This window comes from Micrasema longulum, unplaced genomic scaffold (assembly GCF_059751315.1).
Source record: "Micrasema longulum isolate JH-2025_06_02 unplaced genomic scaffold, ASM5975131v1 h1tg001225l, whole genome shotgun sequence".
NCBI lineage: Eukaryota > Metazoa > Arthropoda > Insecta > Trichoptera > Brachycentridae > Micrasema > Micrasema longulum.
The window spans coordinates 387,647-402,312 of NW_028278412.1; the positions used below are offsets into that span (position 1 = coordinate 387,647).

The following is a 14,666-nucleotide window of genomic DNA, read 5'->3' on the forward strand; positions in this document are numbered from 1 at the left end:
TACATACATCCAGTTAAAGTTTTTCACAAATATAATGAGAGAACATGTTACACAGTAAAGAGAAAAATAAAATATTATATAAGACATGAGAAAAAAAAGAGCTCTGAAAAAGATGAGGAAATAGAGTGGCTGAGTGGAAGAGAGGGATTTTCATAATAAAGTTGACCAATTCAAAATTTTGATATTATAATAAAATAAACATAATTAAAGGAACATTAACTTATTACACACTGACAAATGTTTTATTTTACAGTGTTTCAAAAAGTTTTTTTTTGAAGTCACAAAATTTTGGATCAAAAATATCTAAATGGGGACAAAGTAAATTAAATTTGGAGCAGCTACGATAAATAAACGAGTTTTGAACATAATTTTTTTGGGCAATAAATAATTTAAAAAATGAACTTGTCGTGTTGACTTGTACCATTTATGAAATATATTGACTAATGAAAAAAAAATATCTCTATATTTATGAAATTTTAATGATGTTAATAAATGCTTTCCCACGGAAAAAAAACGAACGATAGAAAATGTTAAGGAAATCCTCGTCATTCAACGCAATGATTAACCTTAATCTGCTATCTATTAGAAATTGTAATAGAGTTAAATGTATCGTTTTCTGTTCTCATTAAGATGACGATGATAATGATATAATTATATACATTATGGGGGTTGATAGAAATCACAAGCGTTAGAAACTAATTTGAATTTAGTAAATTATTTTACAGATACTTATTTTTAAAGTAGGCATATTTCCATCCTATGTTATATTATTTTTTGGTAGATATCATAAACCCCGTTCGATATAACACCACTTTTTTTAAACGTGGCATCAAAACCGTATTAAAAAAGTTTTCCGATATATATACCCTCTTCACCCTCCGGTAATCTTCGAATCGTCACGTTTTGAAAATAAAAACCATTTTGTATTGCCAGACGGGTTTTGTTTCTTCCTATTTTTTGTTAAATCGATGTACAGGGGTGCTAATTTAAATAATTTAGATGAATGCCTCGACACGGGTTTTATTTATTTATTTTAAATATAACATATACATTACAAACATATATTCAATACGTACAGATTATAAAAAAGAAAAAAAATACACGAAAGAGACTCATGTCAAAGTAGTAAGAGAATCCTGCTCCGGAAAACCCCTTCGGATACATGGAACAGATCAATATCCAGAGCGATGTTGTTCAGCATAGCGGTAGCCCTTCCAACAGGCATAACTATAGGCAGGTTGGTCCTGAATATTGGAATATGAAACAATCTATGCTGATGCTGTCTTAGGTAATTATCAGGAACATACAAAGCAATGCTCATCATAATTTCAGAATTATCGATCATACCGCGCAACAATCGATAAAAATGTGTAGTCAAATACACATTCCTTCTAGTCTCTAAACTGTTGTAGCCAAGAATACCCTGGAGAAACTCAGTCGGGTAGAGCCAAGGATAATACCCGCGCTCTCTCATGTAGAGATATCTCAGAAACTTATTTTGGATTTTCTCTATCATAAGAGAGTACTTCAGTTCATGTGGCCCCCAAATCATCGAGCCACTCTCGAGTCTACTTCGCACCAATGAGTTGTAAAGAGTTTTCAGTACGCGGGTATTTTCGAAAACCCTGGCAGTACGCAGAACAAATCCTAACATCTTCCCTCGGTTGTGCCCAGAGAGGTGTTCATGCATTATAGAAGAAAAAAAATAAAACAAGAAGATAAATAAATGATATGTTTTGCATTGATGATAATAATTCTGTGGTTTGGATCTAAATCGCAATATTAAAGGAGAGTAATTTTCAGCCGTTTTGTGGCGTTATAATGATCTCTTTGATAACGAATATTAATAAAAAAACGCCACCACACATAATATAAAAATAAAATCTAACATTGTTCCTTTTCGATCCAAGCCACATAATTAATTATCGTTATTTAGGTACGTAGGACTACGTAGACATTACATAGACATCTCACCATAGACCAAAGAATTATTATAGAAGGAACGTGTAAATTTAGGTATTTATAGGGCTAATGACTTGCCAATAATAGCTGGTTTAAGTTTGCACACCGATTAATTCAAAATCAGGGTTTGAAAATATGTTTCCGGTATATATCAAAAAGTTATATTTATTTTGTATGAATATTTAAATAGAGAAAGAGACGTTGATAAATCAGTTAAATGAAGTAGTTAATATGTATTAAACAAGTATAAAACAGAAATCAATATTTCATCAAGTTGACTATTGGAATATCAAGTGAAAAGGAATTTTCATTAGCATCCATATATCATAACCAATGCCTTCAGAACCCAATTCAAAATAGTACGCCTGGCTTCAGGATGTTGGTTAAATATATAAAAAAGAATAGCGGTTTTGTGACATTTTCATTACGTTAAACCAAACACTAAATATAAAAAGTATCTACATCTATGATTCACGATAAGCAACAAACGCGATTTTATGGTGCCCGGAGTATCTCAGTAAAGTTAAACACGGAGAAACGCAGGAATGTCCCGTAAAAACAAAGACACATAGGTAGTAAAATATAAATCATCGTGATATATTTTATTTTATTTATTATACTATATACGGCCTAAGCTAATTACAACAGTTACACGAAGAAACATAAATGCAAGAAACTGAACAAAAAGAACATTAAACTATGTAGCAAAGACAAACACGGGCAAAACAATAATGGTATACAATATATTCATGAAAACGAAAGACATACGACTTCGAGCTAAACTATGGCAATCCAACTTCATCCCACACTGTTTAGTCGCGAAGAGATCTACGAAAAGCCGGAAGATCTATCCCAAAGAATTCCAAGTCGTGTGAAGAATTGACTAATCTACACATACTGGACATTGGGGCATAAAAACAAAAGTTGCTCTTAGAAGATTTAATAAATAGCAGATTTTGACTTCTGGTGACATGGTTGGGAACATGAAAAGAAATTGATTGCAACATAGATGGGACATCACTTATGGCATTAAGTATTTTGAAAATGCATAAAAGGTCCATCTCAGTTCTACGTCTCTCCAATGAAGACAGATTAAGAGATTGCTCTATTTAAAAATAGGAATAATTACCCCTTTGTAATCCGAGCTACTATGCCACTTTTCTTAGAAAACGGTGTTACAATATGTCCTTCGAACCCTGAAAAATTCACATTTTTTTATATTCAAAACGTCCATACTTCTTTAATTTTTCCTTCTGAAGATTTTTGTAAAGAGAAGAGTTAAACTTTTTGATGTGTAAAAAAAATAAATGGTAATTAATTTACTGTCCTACCATTTAGAGTGAGTGTACCTGCAGGGTCAGTATGTCACGTGGACTTGGGTCGGTGGGACGTGGGACGTGGGACATACCACGTATAGTAGCGGGAATCTGTGATGGCAATAACAGGCGCAGTCGGCGGGCGATATCTCTTGGCGATCAAATTGATTATAAACCGCATTAATTGTGAACTTAAACTTGATTACTCACGATTTAATTAATTATAGGAAGTTACAAGAACGCTTATAAATAATTATAGCCACCGAGCATGTTCTGATTATATAACTGTCATCAAGCGGAGGTGATACGGTTGGCCGCGCAATACACAGCGGATAGCGTTCCCATCTTTGAAACTCAGAAGCCGGACTTAGACGCTAAAAAGCCCGACTTTTAGGTCCCAAGGCTGGACGCTATAAAAGGATTTTAGACTAAAAATTTGATTAAAACACATATTAATATAACGAAGTTTTAATAAGTATTATTAACATATTTTCCTTTGCCAGAAACCTGCTTTAAAAGCTCAGTTTCTCTAAAAATGTTGTCATAAAAGCCTAACAAAAACGGGCCGGAAGCGATCAAATTTGGTCGCACAAGAGGTCAAAAAGCCCAACACTGTCCGGCTTTAGCCGGACGGATGCCAACGCTAACTGCGGATACATCCCGAGAGCCTTAACCACGCTTGCCTAATTTACAAGGCGCCGGCAATGGGAAGTAAACAGTCATCTTCGATTGTCGTAATTGTCGAAATTTTACGTATCTTCGTTGGTAACTTGTAATTAAACATGTTTCAAGACATATTTTAAATTAGTATTAAATTATTTTCATTGAAAATTCTGTTATATTTCATGGACAATTAAAGATAACTCTGTTAGCTTTCTATTGTAATAATAAATAGGTTAAGGTTCTCGAGGTCTTTGGCTATCTAAAAATCTATTTACGTGTGCGTCGTGATTAGCTGTCTCTTTTTTATAATTGTTTACGGCAACGCAATATTAGCTAAATCTGAAATGCAGCTAGTAATGGAATAACGTGTCTATTATTATACGTCAGTGACCTCCGGCCTATTTATTTCCGAGTGCTTAGTACCACCATAGACTGTGTCGAAAATAATTCAGTGGGATTTCTAAATTCCGATGGTATTGGTTGTCACATTTCACATTCACACATGATGGGTCATGTGTCATGTGTCGTGTGTCATGTTGCCAGTAAGGAGGTCAAACACAGGAAATTGCTAATTATTTTTATAATTTACGGATTTAACCCAAATATATTCACCGAAATTTAGTAAACTAATTTGTAATATTATTACAAACCTAAACACTAATTTTGCAATTGACTTCATAAATTTATTGTTCAACAAAATCACTGAAATTTTGGGTAAAATATTGTCGATTTTCAAACAACTACGTAGTAAATGTTTACGATTTAAGTATTTAAAATTAGCAAATCTAAATCGTGTCACCTGTATTTCTTTATTGCTTTATGCAAATAAAATAAAATAATACGAGAACCGAGTTGTGTTCCCGTGGTAGTTTAGCGAACTTACAGGTCCGAGTTCGAACCCCGCTTTACAACAATTAGATTACCGTTTTCTAATACTTACGACTTCTAAATTGTAATATTTTGATAAATAATAAAAATACGAATGCCATTTTTTTAAATATCAAAATCAGCATTTACAAATAATTTATTTATTTATATATCAACGGTTCAAAGAACCTTTTACTATAAAAAGTTTTACAGAAATAATCACATCAGTGAACAATTCATTATGTAATATATAATATGAAATATAACTATATAATTCAACTGAATAATTAAAACTTAACAAATTTGTTAAAGTAAAATATTTTTTTTAAAAACCTGCAAAAAAGTAAAAAAGAAACATAACATATCTAAGATAAAAAATAAAAGATAACAATTAAAGTGAGAACATCTTATATTCTTAATATAAATAAAACAATGTAAAACTGAGAATAATTTAACATAAACATAAAGTGACTAGTGTTTAGAAATAATGCTACAATAATACTTTATAAATAATACGTTTTTTGGAATAATATGAAAGCTTAAATAATCTTAATAACACCTTTATTTTATCAGTTAGTTGTAAGAAGTTGGAATTTGGCAATAAATCCACAAATGCGTAATTTATATATAAAGAAAGGGCTTTAAAAATTATTTTTTGCAAATTATTTTCTGTATCAATATTATTTTTTAATAGATGGAAAATCTTAGAATTAATATAAACATATTTAAGAAAATTTTCACTTTTTTTTTGTTTCATCAAAAAACATTTAGCATTTAGAAAAAATAATTATATAAGTACATATTGTAATTTTCATTTTTCATTTAATTTATTTTTGCACCACTACAGGGCAGTAGGCCCAATTACAGTGGTGAATTACATCACAGAACACCCAGGCTTGAGAAGAATTCATTTTGATTTTTGTGTTCTCACCGGGAATCGAACCCGGAACCTTCCGAGCGTGAGTCAAGCGTCTTGACCACTACACCACGGAGGCCGCGTAATACAATATTTAACGTTTTTACTTCTCTAATATTGTAAGACATTAATTAAAAAAAACATCATTTTAATAAATTTCTATTCGAAGTAATTTAGTTAAAGGAAAAATTCTGAATGTTTATGTTAGGTTAATTTCAACATCCATATGAAAAATATGCAATATTTAAAGTGATAAAACATTTTTTTTGTTCTTTCAATAATTTGCCGTCGTTATACCTTTTTTATTTATCTCATATTAATTTAGTTTTTTTATTTAGACCCCTCACTGTTAACTTCATGCCTTCATTTAGACCTTTTACAGTTAACATATGCACGAATTTATCATGTCTTTTTAAGCTGTGCCCGTGTTACGCAATAATAATCTAGGGAATAAATATGGTAAATTAAAAGAAATAATAATTTTACTATAACAATATTGAGAATGAAAACCCAAAAAATAGCCTTAAATACATAAAATAATAGAAATGAAAATTAATAAACATCAAATAAAAATAATCAGAAAAAAATATGTTAAGCAAACAAAAATTGTAGTACAGAAATTATACATAGAATTTAAAAACAAAACCCAATAAACAAAATAATTGAAGCAATATGTATATTTAAATTAACAGATAAATACGATCTATTCACGTGTCGCTTAGTTACCTTGACGCGCAAAATGTAGTTCATACATAAAATTGTATATTAAAATTCTATGAGTTCATACTTAACTTGAGTTACAAAACTCAAACATCTAAACGTCTTCTCAGATATCCCTAGAAACAGTTAGTTAATTTCAAGCTTTGCTGACTTACAATCACACAGTACCTATGTACATAAAATTATGTTTATTATTTTTTGTGGTCTAAATTATGTATAAACAGTAAGATTATTTACCATCTATTTTGAGTTTACTGATGTTTACGATTGAAAAGAAATTACACGCAGTGAAAGCGGATTAGGACGAGTAACGGTGTTATTGTTTCATTGTTGAAGTTGAATAAAGGTAGAAACGTCAATTATAGCAAGAAAAATACTGCAAGCTGTCATCCGCGAAATGAGACAATTTCCCGCGAACGATGGCAATTTTATAAAAATCGTGTTTTTCTTCGCCGTTTTCTTGCGTTTTCTAAGAATTGATAACACTTTGAATTTCTTTCAAATGTGAGTGTGCGATGTAACCTCAACCTGATATAGTGTTCAAAGCCTTCTCCAGATTGGAAATCCTAAGAAAAGAGATTCTAGAAATTATTAGTACAGAAAGTGCACCCATTTACAAATAGGTATAGAATTCCAAATTTGTTTGATTAATGAATTTATGCTACCAGTTGACAGAGTATTAAAATTATAAACGTACAGACTAAAAAGCCACAACAATGTATTAAATGAGTTACAAATTAAGACTAAAAACAAAATAATATGTTTAGTGGTTGCAGTTTCGAATTTCCGCTTGATTTGAGCTACATACTTGCTAAATATTAATAATAAAAAAAATTGGAACAGAACAGAATATTATAAATGCGAAAGTGTGTTTCTTTGTTTGTTTGTGTTTCCTTCGCGTCTCAACGGAGGGACAGATTGGCATAGTTTTTTGTAAGGGATAGCTGAAGAGGTGAGAAGTAAAATATGATACTTATTTTGCATCTCGAATAAAAACAAATACAATAAAAAAAAATTGTATCGAGTAACATTATTTGAAAATGAGCGGTAAGGTGATGTCAAAAAGAATCAATTTGAAATTCATTCTTTAAATTTCTACAATTGACTGGGTACCTTTATCTTGGTTACTTTGGTTTGGTTTTCGTTTTACTAGGATTTTGGATTTGCGAACAGATAATAAATATAATAACGATGCGACGCCGTCGCCTCCATAGACTATCGGATCATTGTATTTTTTCATAACGATAGTTGAAAGACCGGCCATCGATACAAAGTACTTTCTGTCCAGAAAAATATATCTTTCCATCGGGAAAATCCTTCTTGATAAACGACGAAACCATAGAATTAAGAATAGTCCAGAAGAAGCGTAGAATCATTTTTGAATACATCGGACTGTGTCCAATAATTCCCCACTCCGGCTTACTTTCGCCGCGCGTATTCGTGAAGTCGCCGAGTAATGTTGTTTGATGGGGAAAAAAATCATAACACAAATGTAAGGTAAAAAAAAGTAATCTGTTGATTTCTCTAAAATTTTACTGTGCACGCGGAAACATTAATTGACACAACAGAGTAGATAAGTAAAGGGTCATTTAATAAGAGTAATTGAATTAATGAACTTAGAACTTAAAATGTAAAACAAATTTTATTTGACATAAAACGTATATTTTTATATCATGTTAAATAATATTTGATAATATTAGATACTGTCGTTCAAATGTCCCCCACGGCGTTGTTTAATCCGAGGTCTAATGTTCATTAGTTCTTTTATTAGATGAGCAAAGTAGGGTAAAAAAAATACTACCCTGGTAACACTAACGGAATTTCCATTTTGTTTCTTCGACAATCTGACAGATGGAAAAATAATTTAATTTTTAAGTAATGCATTTGTTATATACATTCATTTGCAAATTACATATGAAATGTGATTGCATCCTGTTTCTTTAAGATCCTAGCAGTATTTCTAAACTTTAAAAGGACACAACACGGCATAGTTGAATTCAAATCAGGAGTTGCGTACTGAGCGACGTCTACAATGAAACTAATTGGTCAAAACGTAAACCTACTCATTTATGTGTAGTTGAGTCGCCTTCTGTTTGATGTGCCTAGGCGGTTTCTGGACTATTCTTAATTCTATGAACGAAACTAATTAATTACTCAACAAATTTCACCATAATACCACGCGAGCGAAGCTGCGGGTAAAAGCTAGTATATAAATGAAAGGTAGACAATTTTCAGCCTCGTTGGTTGTTGTAAAGTTATATTTTGATTGCAAAAGATTTTTCTATGGATACCAATGAGGACGGATTAATGAATACTTATTTGTTTTATAGGCGCTTACGACATTATAACGCATTGTTATTTTTTTATGTTTGTCGTAAACGGCGTTGAAGTGAATATTTAATGTAAGAGGTACCCATTACAAAGAGTAAAGAGGCAACAAGCTGAAGGTTTTATGCATACTAGGAACTAGGAAACCATTTTTAACTATTGAATGACAATTATTATTTTATACAATATTATCATTTCTATTCATGGAAAACTGTTAAACGATGCACAATGGAATTATTGTACGCAACAAAATAAAAAAATATAATAAATATTGCACTTACTTATATCGTACTTCTTGAACACAAACAAACCATTAGTAGGGGTAGGAAGATAGGATAGAACGCTATATCCTCTGTTTTTCATTGTCTACATTCATATGTCTTCTCATGCACGTACTTTTGACGTCCACTTTCATGTATTTGTTGGATTTGGTCATGCTATGTCTTTCTCGGTCTTCCTCGTTTTCCGCATCCATCAACACTCGCATTTTAAATCCTTTTACCGATTCTTTCACTGTCCATTCGCTCTATATGTAATTCTAGATGCTACTCTCCAAGATGTCTCCCATCTGTTGATGGATTGCCCCTTTTTACACGATCTTCATGTAGTAATTAGTCATAATGACTTGTCAAGAGAGTAACATTATACATGATGGATATAGTAAAGGCAATAAAAGGTATCAAAGATAGCAGGACACTAGATGCCGAACACTCTTCAAGTGGATCGGAAGGTCTGTTGACGAATGACAACAGTTCGCCTTCTCCTGACGAGTTTTCTGTGGTTTTCTCGCCACCAGAGCAAATGCGGAGAAGCTCCTAAAACAGGCCACAGCCGAAACATCCCACCCATTCATAAAATATTATAAATATATTTGATCAACTTATTAAAGTTTTCAGTGAAGTATATAATTTAATAGAACATTGTTTTTTGAAGTAAAACTATCCCTTTGAAGTAAAACTATCCCTTTGAAGTAAATATAATCCTTGTACATTATAACCCAGATAAAAGATAATGCAACTCCTTGATTTTGTCGATAATTCTTGTCTCAGTCGGATCTGGACATTTGCGCTTCCACTGTACATAGTTTTACCACACTTCAACAGCGTTCTCCCTATTTTCATCCTTGTTTTTCCAATTTCATAATTCGCTCCCATATATAAGGGTCGGCATTAGAACTGCATTGAGAATGGCTAATTTCGCCTCCTGCGACAAAAAATTGTTTGCCAATGTTTATTTAAGTGCACCATTCACCATGTCCCCGGCACTCACCATCCTTTCAATATCATCCTCAGTATATCCATTCCTAGTAACCATACTTTCCAGATACACAAATCCCTCTACATGTTCCAGGATAACCCCGTTTACAATGATCTCTCCTTATGCCATACTTATTTTCTTTAAAAAATCATCACATTCATAGGTAAATTGCTTCCCTCGCAAACCTACATCGTAGACCTTTGTTACCGAGAATTGCAGGGCCTCTTTCTTGCTATGTATTTTGTAATGAAAATTTATTTCGCTTTTGTATCTAAGTTCAATTTAATACATAAATTAAACATGTAATTATTAAGAATTTATTTCTTTTTCTTCTCGTTTGTTTTTTTTAAATCCTAATTTTGTTGTCTTTTATTTATTATTTCCAACTAAATTATGAAAATGACACAAAAACTTATAAAATAAAACGGTTAATTAAACAATTTATCTGTAATTATTATGTTGAATATCACTTTACTGATCTTCGATCAAGGCGCAAAATACACAAGAGTTTATTTAATTTAGTGATATAGTAAAAGTAATGATTTAGTTTAAAAATCACGAAGCTGATTTTAAGTATGCATTAAAATAACAACAATAATGGTTTATTAACAAACACGACAATTTGTTTATCGGCTACATTTTTTTCTCTGGATTATGACTATACTGGTAAAACCCTCTAAATTCTAAATGCATTTTTGACTATACTGAGAAAAATCACTTCAAATGTTCGACTTCACAAAGTTTACTTAGCTTATTTTGGACATTATACATACTCATGAATAGAGCATAGATACCGGTTTTCAATAATATTTCAAAACCGGAATATCGTACGAAAAACGTGATATTGAAAACGCCGATATTACCGGGATTTCGATATTATATGAGATTTTTTTTATGTAGTTTTAAAGTTTCAAACTTCAAACGTGATTCTTTGTCACGCCATAAGCCATTCCGCTCATTTAAGTAATCGGAAATCAAAATGCTGATTTCGTTCAATCATACTCCCTCACCATCGTCAGTAGCGACAGTAGCGACAGTAGCGACAGTAGCTTCCAAGTCGTTTCAGTTAGTTAACATTACTACTACAAGCCATGCCCGCCATCACTACCCTGAATATTGTCTTCATTTGGATTGTATTTAATGCTTCAGACTCGCTTGAAAGTTTCTAATTTTTATATTATTTGTTTACTTATTTTATGTTTTGTTAAATTTGTTTAAAAACATATCATGGTGTGTTTTTAGGAATACATGTGTCTGTTAGGTTAAATATGTTACTGTCGTGTTTAATATACATGTACCTACCTAAGCTTAAATTGAAGACGAGGAACTCAAAAATAAACAGTAGATTTAAATCATTATTGATGATTTACTTTGAGACACATTTATTTTCAGAATCTTTTACAACGATTTTAACCTGAAAACTGAATACGGCGAAGCAACAAAGATTATTCTTTTTAAGTATTTATGAAATATTTAGCAAAAATACTGAGGAAATATCGAAATACCGGATTTTCGATATTTGAAATTGTAATATCGAAAAAATACCATTATTCAAAAAATGGTCCGATAGTATATGCTCTACTCATGAAACCATCTTAGTTCGTGTTAATTGTTTCAACGGAATAAGATATCAAATAAAATTATCTAGTAAATGAAATTAATGGTTTTTTACCAGAAAACATAAAAACAAACAATAGTATGTGGTTTATACATGATAACTTTGCAACTAAACCTCGGAGGATTTTATCAGTTGATAAAGCTCGAAAAATGGCATATAACTGCATGTATAAATTGTTTTCTCAAATATTGCCATTTAGAGGGTGTAGTCTGTTTAATTAGGTACCATCTTTTTTGAGGTATTTCTAGGTCTCAAAACATAAGTACGCGACCTAGAACAGGTGGTAATATCTTAATTCCTAAATTAAAAACAACTACTGCACAACATCATTATACTTACAGAGGAATATTTTTCTTTAATGAAATGAACAAAGATAATAAAAATTACAGTCAGGAATACAATATATTTAAGAAAGAAGTAAAAAAATACATCTTTAATTCTTTTTTATGTAACACTGTTTGAAAACATCGTTAATATCTTTTTTTGTAATTTATATATGTTATTTAAAAAATATTATCGATTAAAATAAAATAATCTATTGTAAGACGTCACTCCCCATTATGTACACAAGAATTGTTTATTTCTTTTACGTAATGGGAAACGTTAATGTAAATATATATATTTGATTATTGTAAAGAATTGTATTTAGTTGTAATATTGTATTTTAATTTGTTATTAATAAAAAATAAATAAAAAAAAACTGTTTTGAGGCAGATATATTTATGTGCGGTAAAAAAATATGAACAAAACGTGACACCTGCTATTGAATTTATTATACAATTTTAATTATCCTTTTTATTATTTATGAATGTGTTTTAGCAATTCTCCTGACTTTTCTCTTTTATTTTTTAGGGTACGACCATGGGAGGAAATAAAAAGACACCGTGGTTTAGTTTAGCAGTTATCAGTTGGGTGGCTTTGGTTGCATCAGCCCAAGATTATCCAGTCTCTTCAAGAAGAGACCATCTCTCGCCGAAGATTGGAGCCGGTAAGTTTTTAGAAACTCTTATGATTTTAGATCAGTCTTATGCCTGTACCGTCGGAAAATGAAATATTGCAGTGTAAAACCACATTTCAAACCAATATTTGTCAAACCTGACACTTGCCTTGGTATTATTGTATAAGTATATTTTTTATCGTTAGCGAAGACCCCCGGGTCTCACTTACTTGTGGTTGTTTTTTTCATTAAGACTTTTAGATTATTATTTTTTTTTTGCAAAATCTTTTTTGAAAAACCGTTTTCAAGGTATGGTTGAATTATTTGCAATATTATTTTGATCAGAAGGTTGCGTGTTCATATCACGTCGGGGTCACCATTAGTATGGATGGGTGCGCGTGAATTGATTTGAGGTTAAACGAGAAAGATAAATACAAATGAAGTTATTTATTGAGTTGATAAACACGAGTTACATCCTTACCATTCTGTACAGAAGGAATTTACAATAGCGAACACTGTCGAGGAGCTGGTGGACGGGCGACATTTTTATATAAAAAGATGTTCATAAGAATCTTTAATTCTTGTTCTTATATTTTTGTAATTTTTAACCTTTTAATGCCCGATGTAGCATATTGTCCACATACCTAAAATATGAAATTAAAACTGAAAAAATTAAACTTTTTTTTTCTCATTATTTTCCCCAGTATTTACATAAAAAACATACATACAAATATATTTTTAGTTAGAATTAGAAAAATTGGGTATTAAAGGGTCAAAACGATCAATGACTCCCTATTAAAATTTTGTTCATTGAAACTATTTATTGAGATAATGATTATTATAGTATCTTTATTCAATTCCGCAGTACCACATTTTCGGTTCATTGCGTTTTTTATATTTAAAAAAAATATTGCATATTAAAAATATATATTTTCTAGCTGCTTGTCCTTTATATCGTCTTGATGAGACAAATTGATACGGATACAGCTGTTTTCAATTTCATAAAGCTTAAATTGTTTTTACATCAATAAGCCAAGAACAATTCAGGAGCTAAATGATGAGATAATTCGGCACATTAACGTCATTGAACCTCAATTATGCCTCAGCGCCATTGAAAATATGAACCTTCGGATAGAGGTATGCTACCGAAGCCGTGGCGAGCATTTGCCGATATTTTATTTCACACATAATTGTCATAAATCTTTCTATCATAATAAACAAATTAAGATAATTCTCTGAAAACTTTTTGTATTATTTACAATTTACATTTATTTATTTGGATAACCAACAGCTATAATTATCTTATATATATATATAACAAAACAAATAACAAATAAGCCAATTACAGGTTTTCACAAGTAGCATCACAGTAAGTTAAAAAAGATTCTCGAACATAAAATGAATAGTAATTAAATGTAAATTCAAAAGAAAAGAAAAAATACTACGAATTATTTCGAAAGCAAACGCCGTACGTCATTAATATTATTTGCAAATAAATCTATGTTAAATGATTTATTTATTATATTAAAATTATTAAAAGTTCGCCATAAATATGAATTTTGCCTATAATTAGATGAATGCAAGAGGTATGTGAAGAAGAGGGTTATTTCTTAAAACTTTGGAAGGAACATTGATAGAAAGTTTACATAGTAGTTTAGGACAGTCAATTGAACCAGAGGCAATTTTAAGTAAATAAATTATATCCGCTATTTCCCGATGTTTACATCGTGCGTTATGGTTGGACCACGCTTTATATATCAAAAGATATATACATATTATGTTAAAATAAAAATATGACCTAATTAATAAAAAAAACACCTGTTTTTTAATTGGGAAAATATACATACATATGTTAAGATAAAAATATAACCTAATTAATTTTTAAAAACACCTGTTTTTTAATTGGGAGATAAGGCTTGCACATTAATGAAAAAAGTACATTATGTTATACATATTAAAGGATGAGGAATGTGGGACCAGATAACGAATTTGGAAGGAGAGAGAAAGAGAAACCAAGGAAAGAAAAAGGGACAAATATATATATTTAAGAAAAAAAAAAAGAAAAAAAGCAGTAAAAACTCT

General features: G+C 30.8%; 1 protein-coding gene across 4 annotated transcripts in view; it reads left to right on the forward strand.

Moving 5' to 3' along the window:
* LOC148276402 (carboxypeptidase D) overlaps positions 1 to 14,666 on the forward strand; it is a 43,954-nt gene that overhangs the window by 12,125 nt on the left and 17,163 nt on the right. For all 4 annotated transcript variants that reach the window (XM_088234320.1, XM_088234319.1, XM_088234321.1 and 1 more), the window contains exon 2: positions 12,500 to 12,635. In XM_088234320.1, the coding sequence (XP_088090446.1) occupies positions 12,509 to 12,635 (127 nt within the window). In that variant the 5' untranslated portion in view covers positions 12,500 to 12,508. The remainder of the gene's footprint in view (positions 1 to 12,499; positions 12,636 to 14,666) is intronic.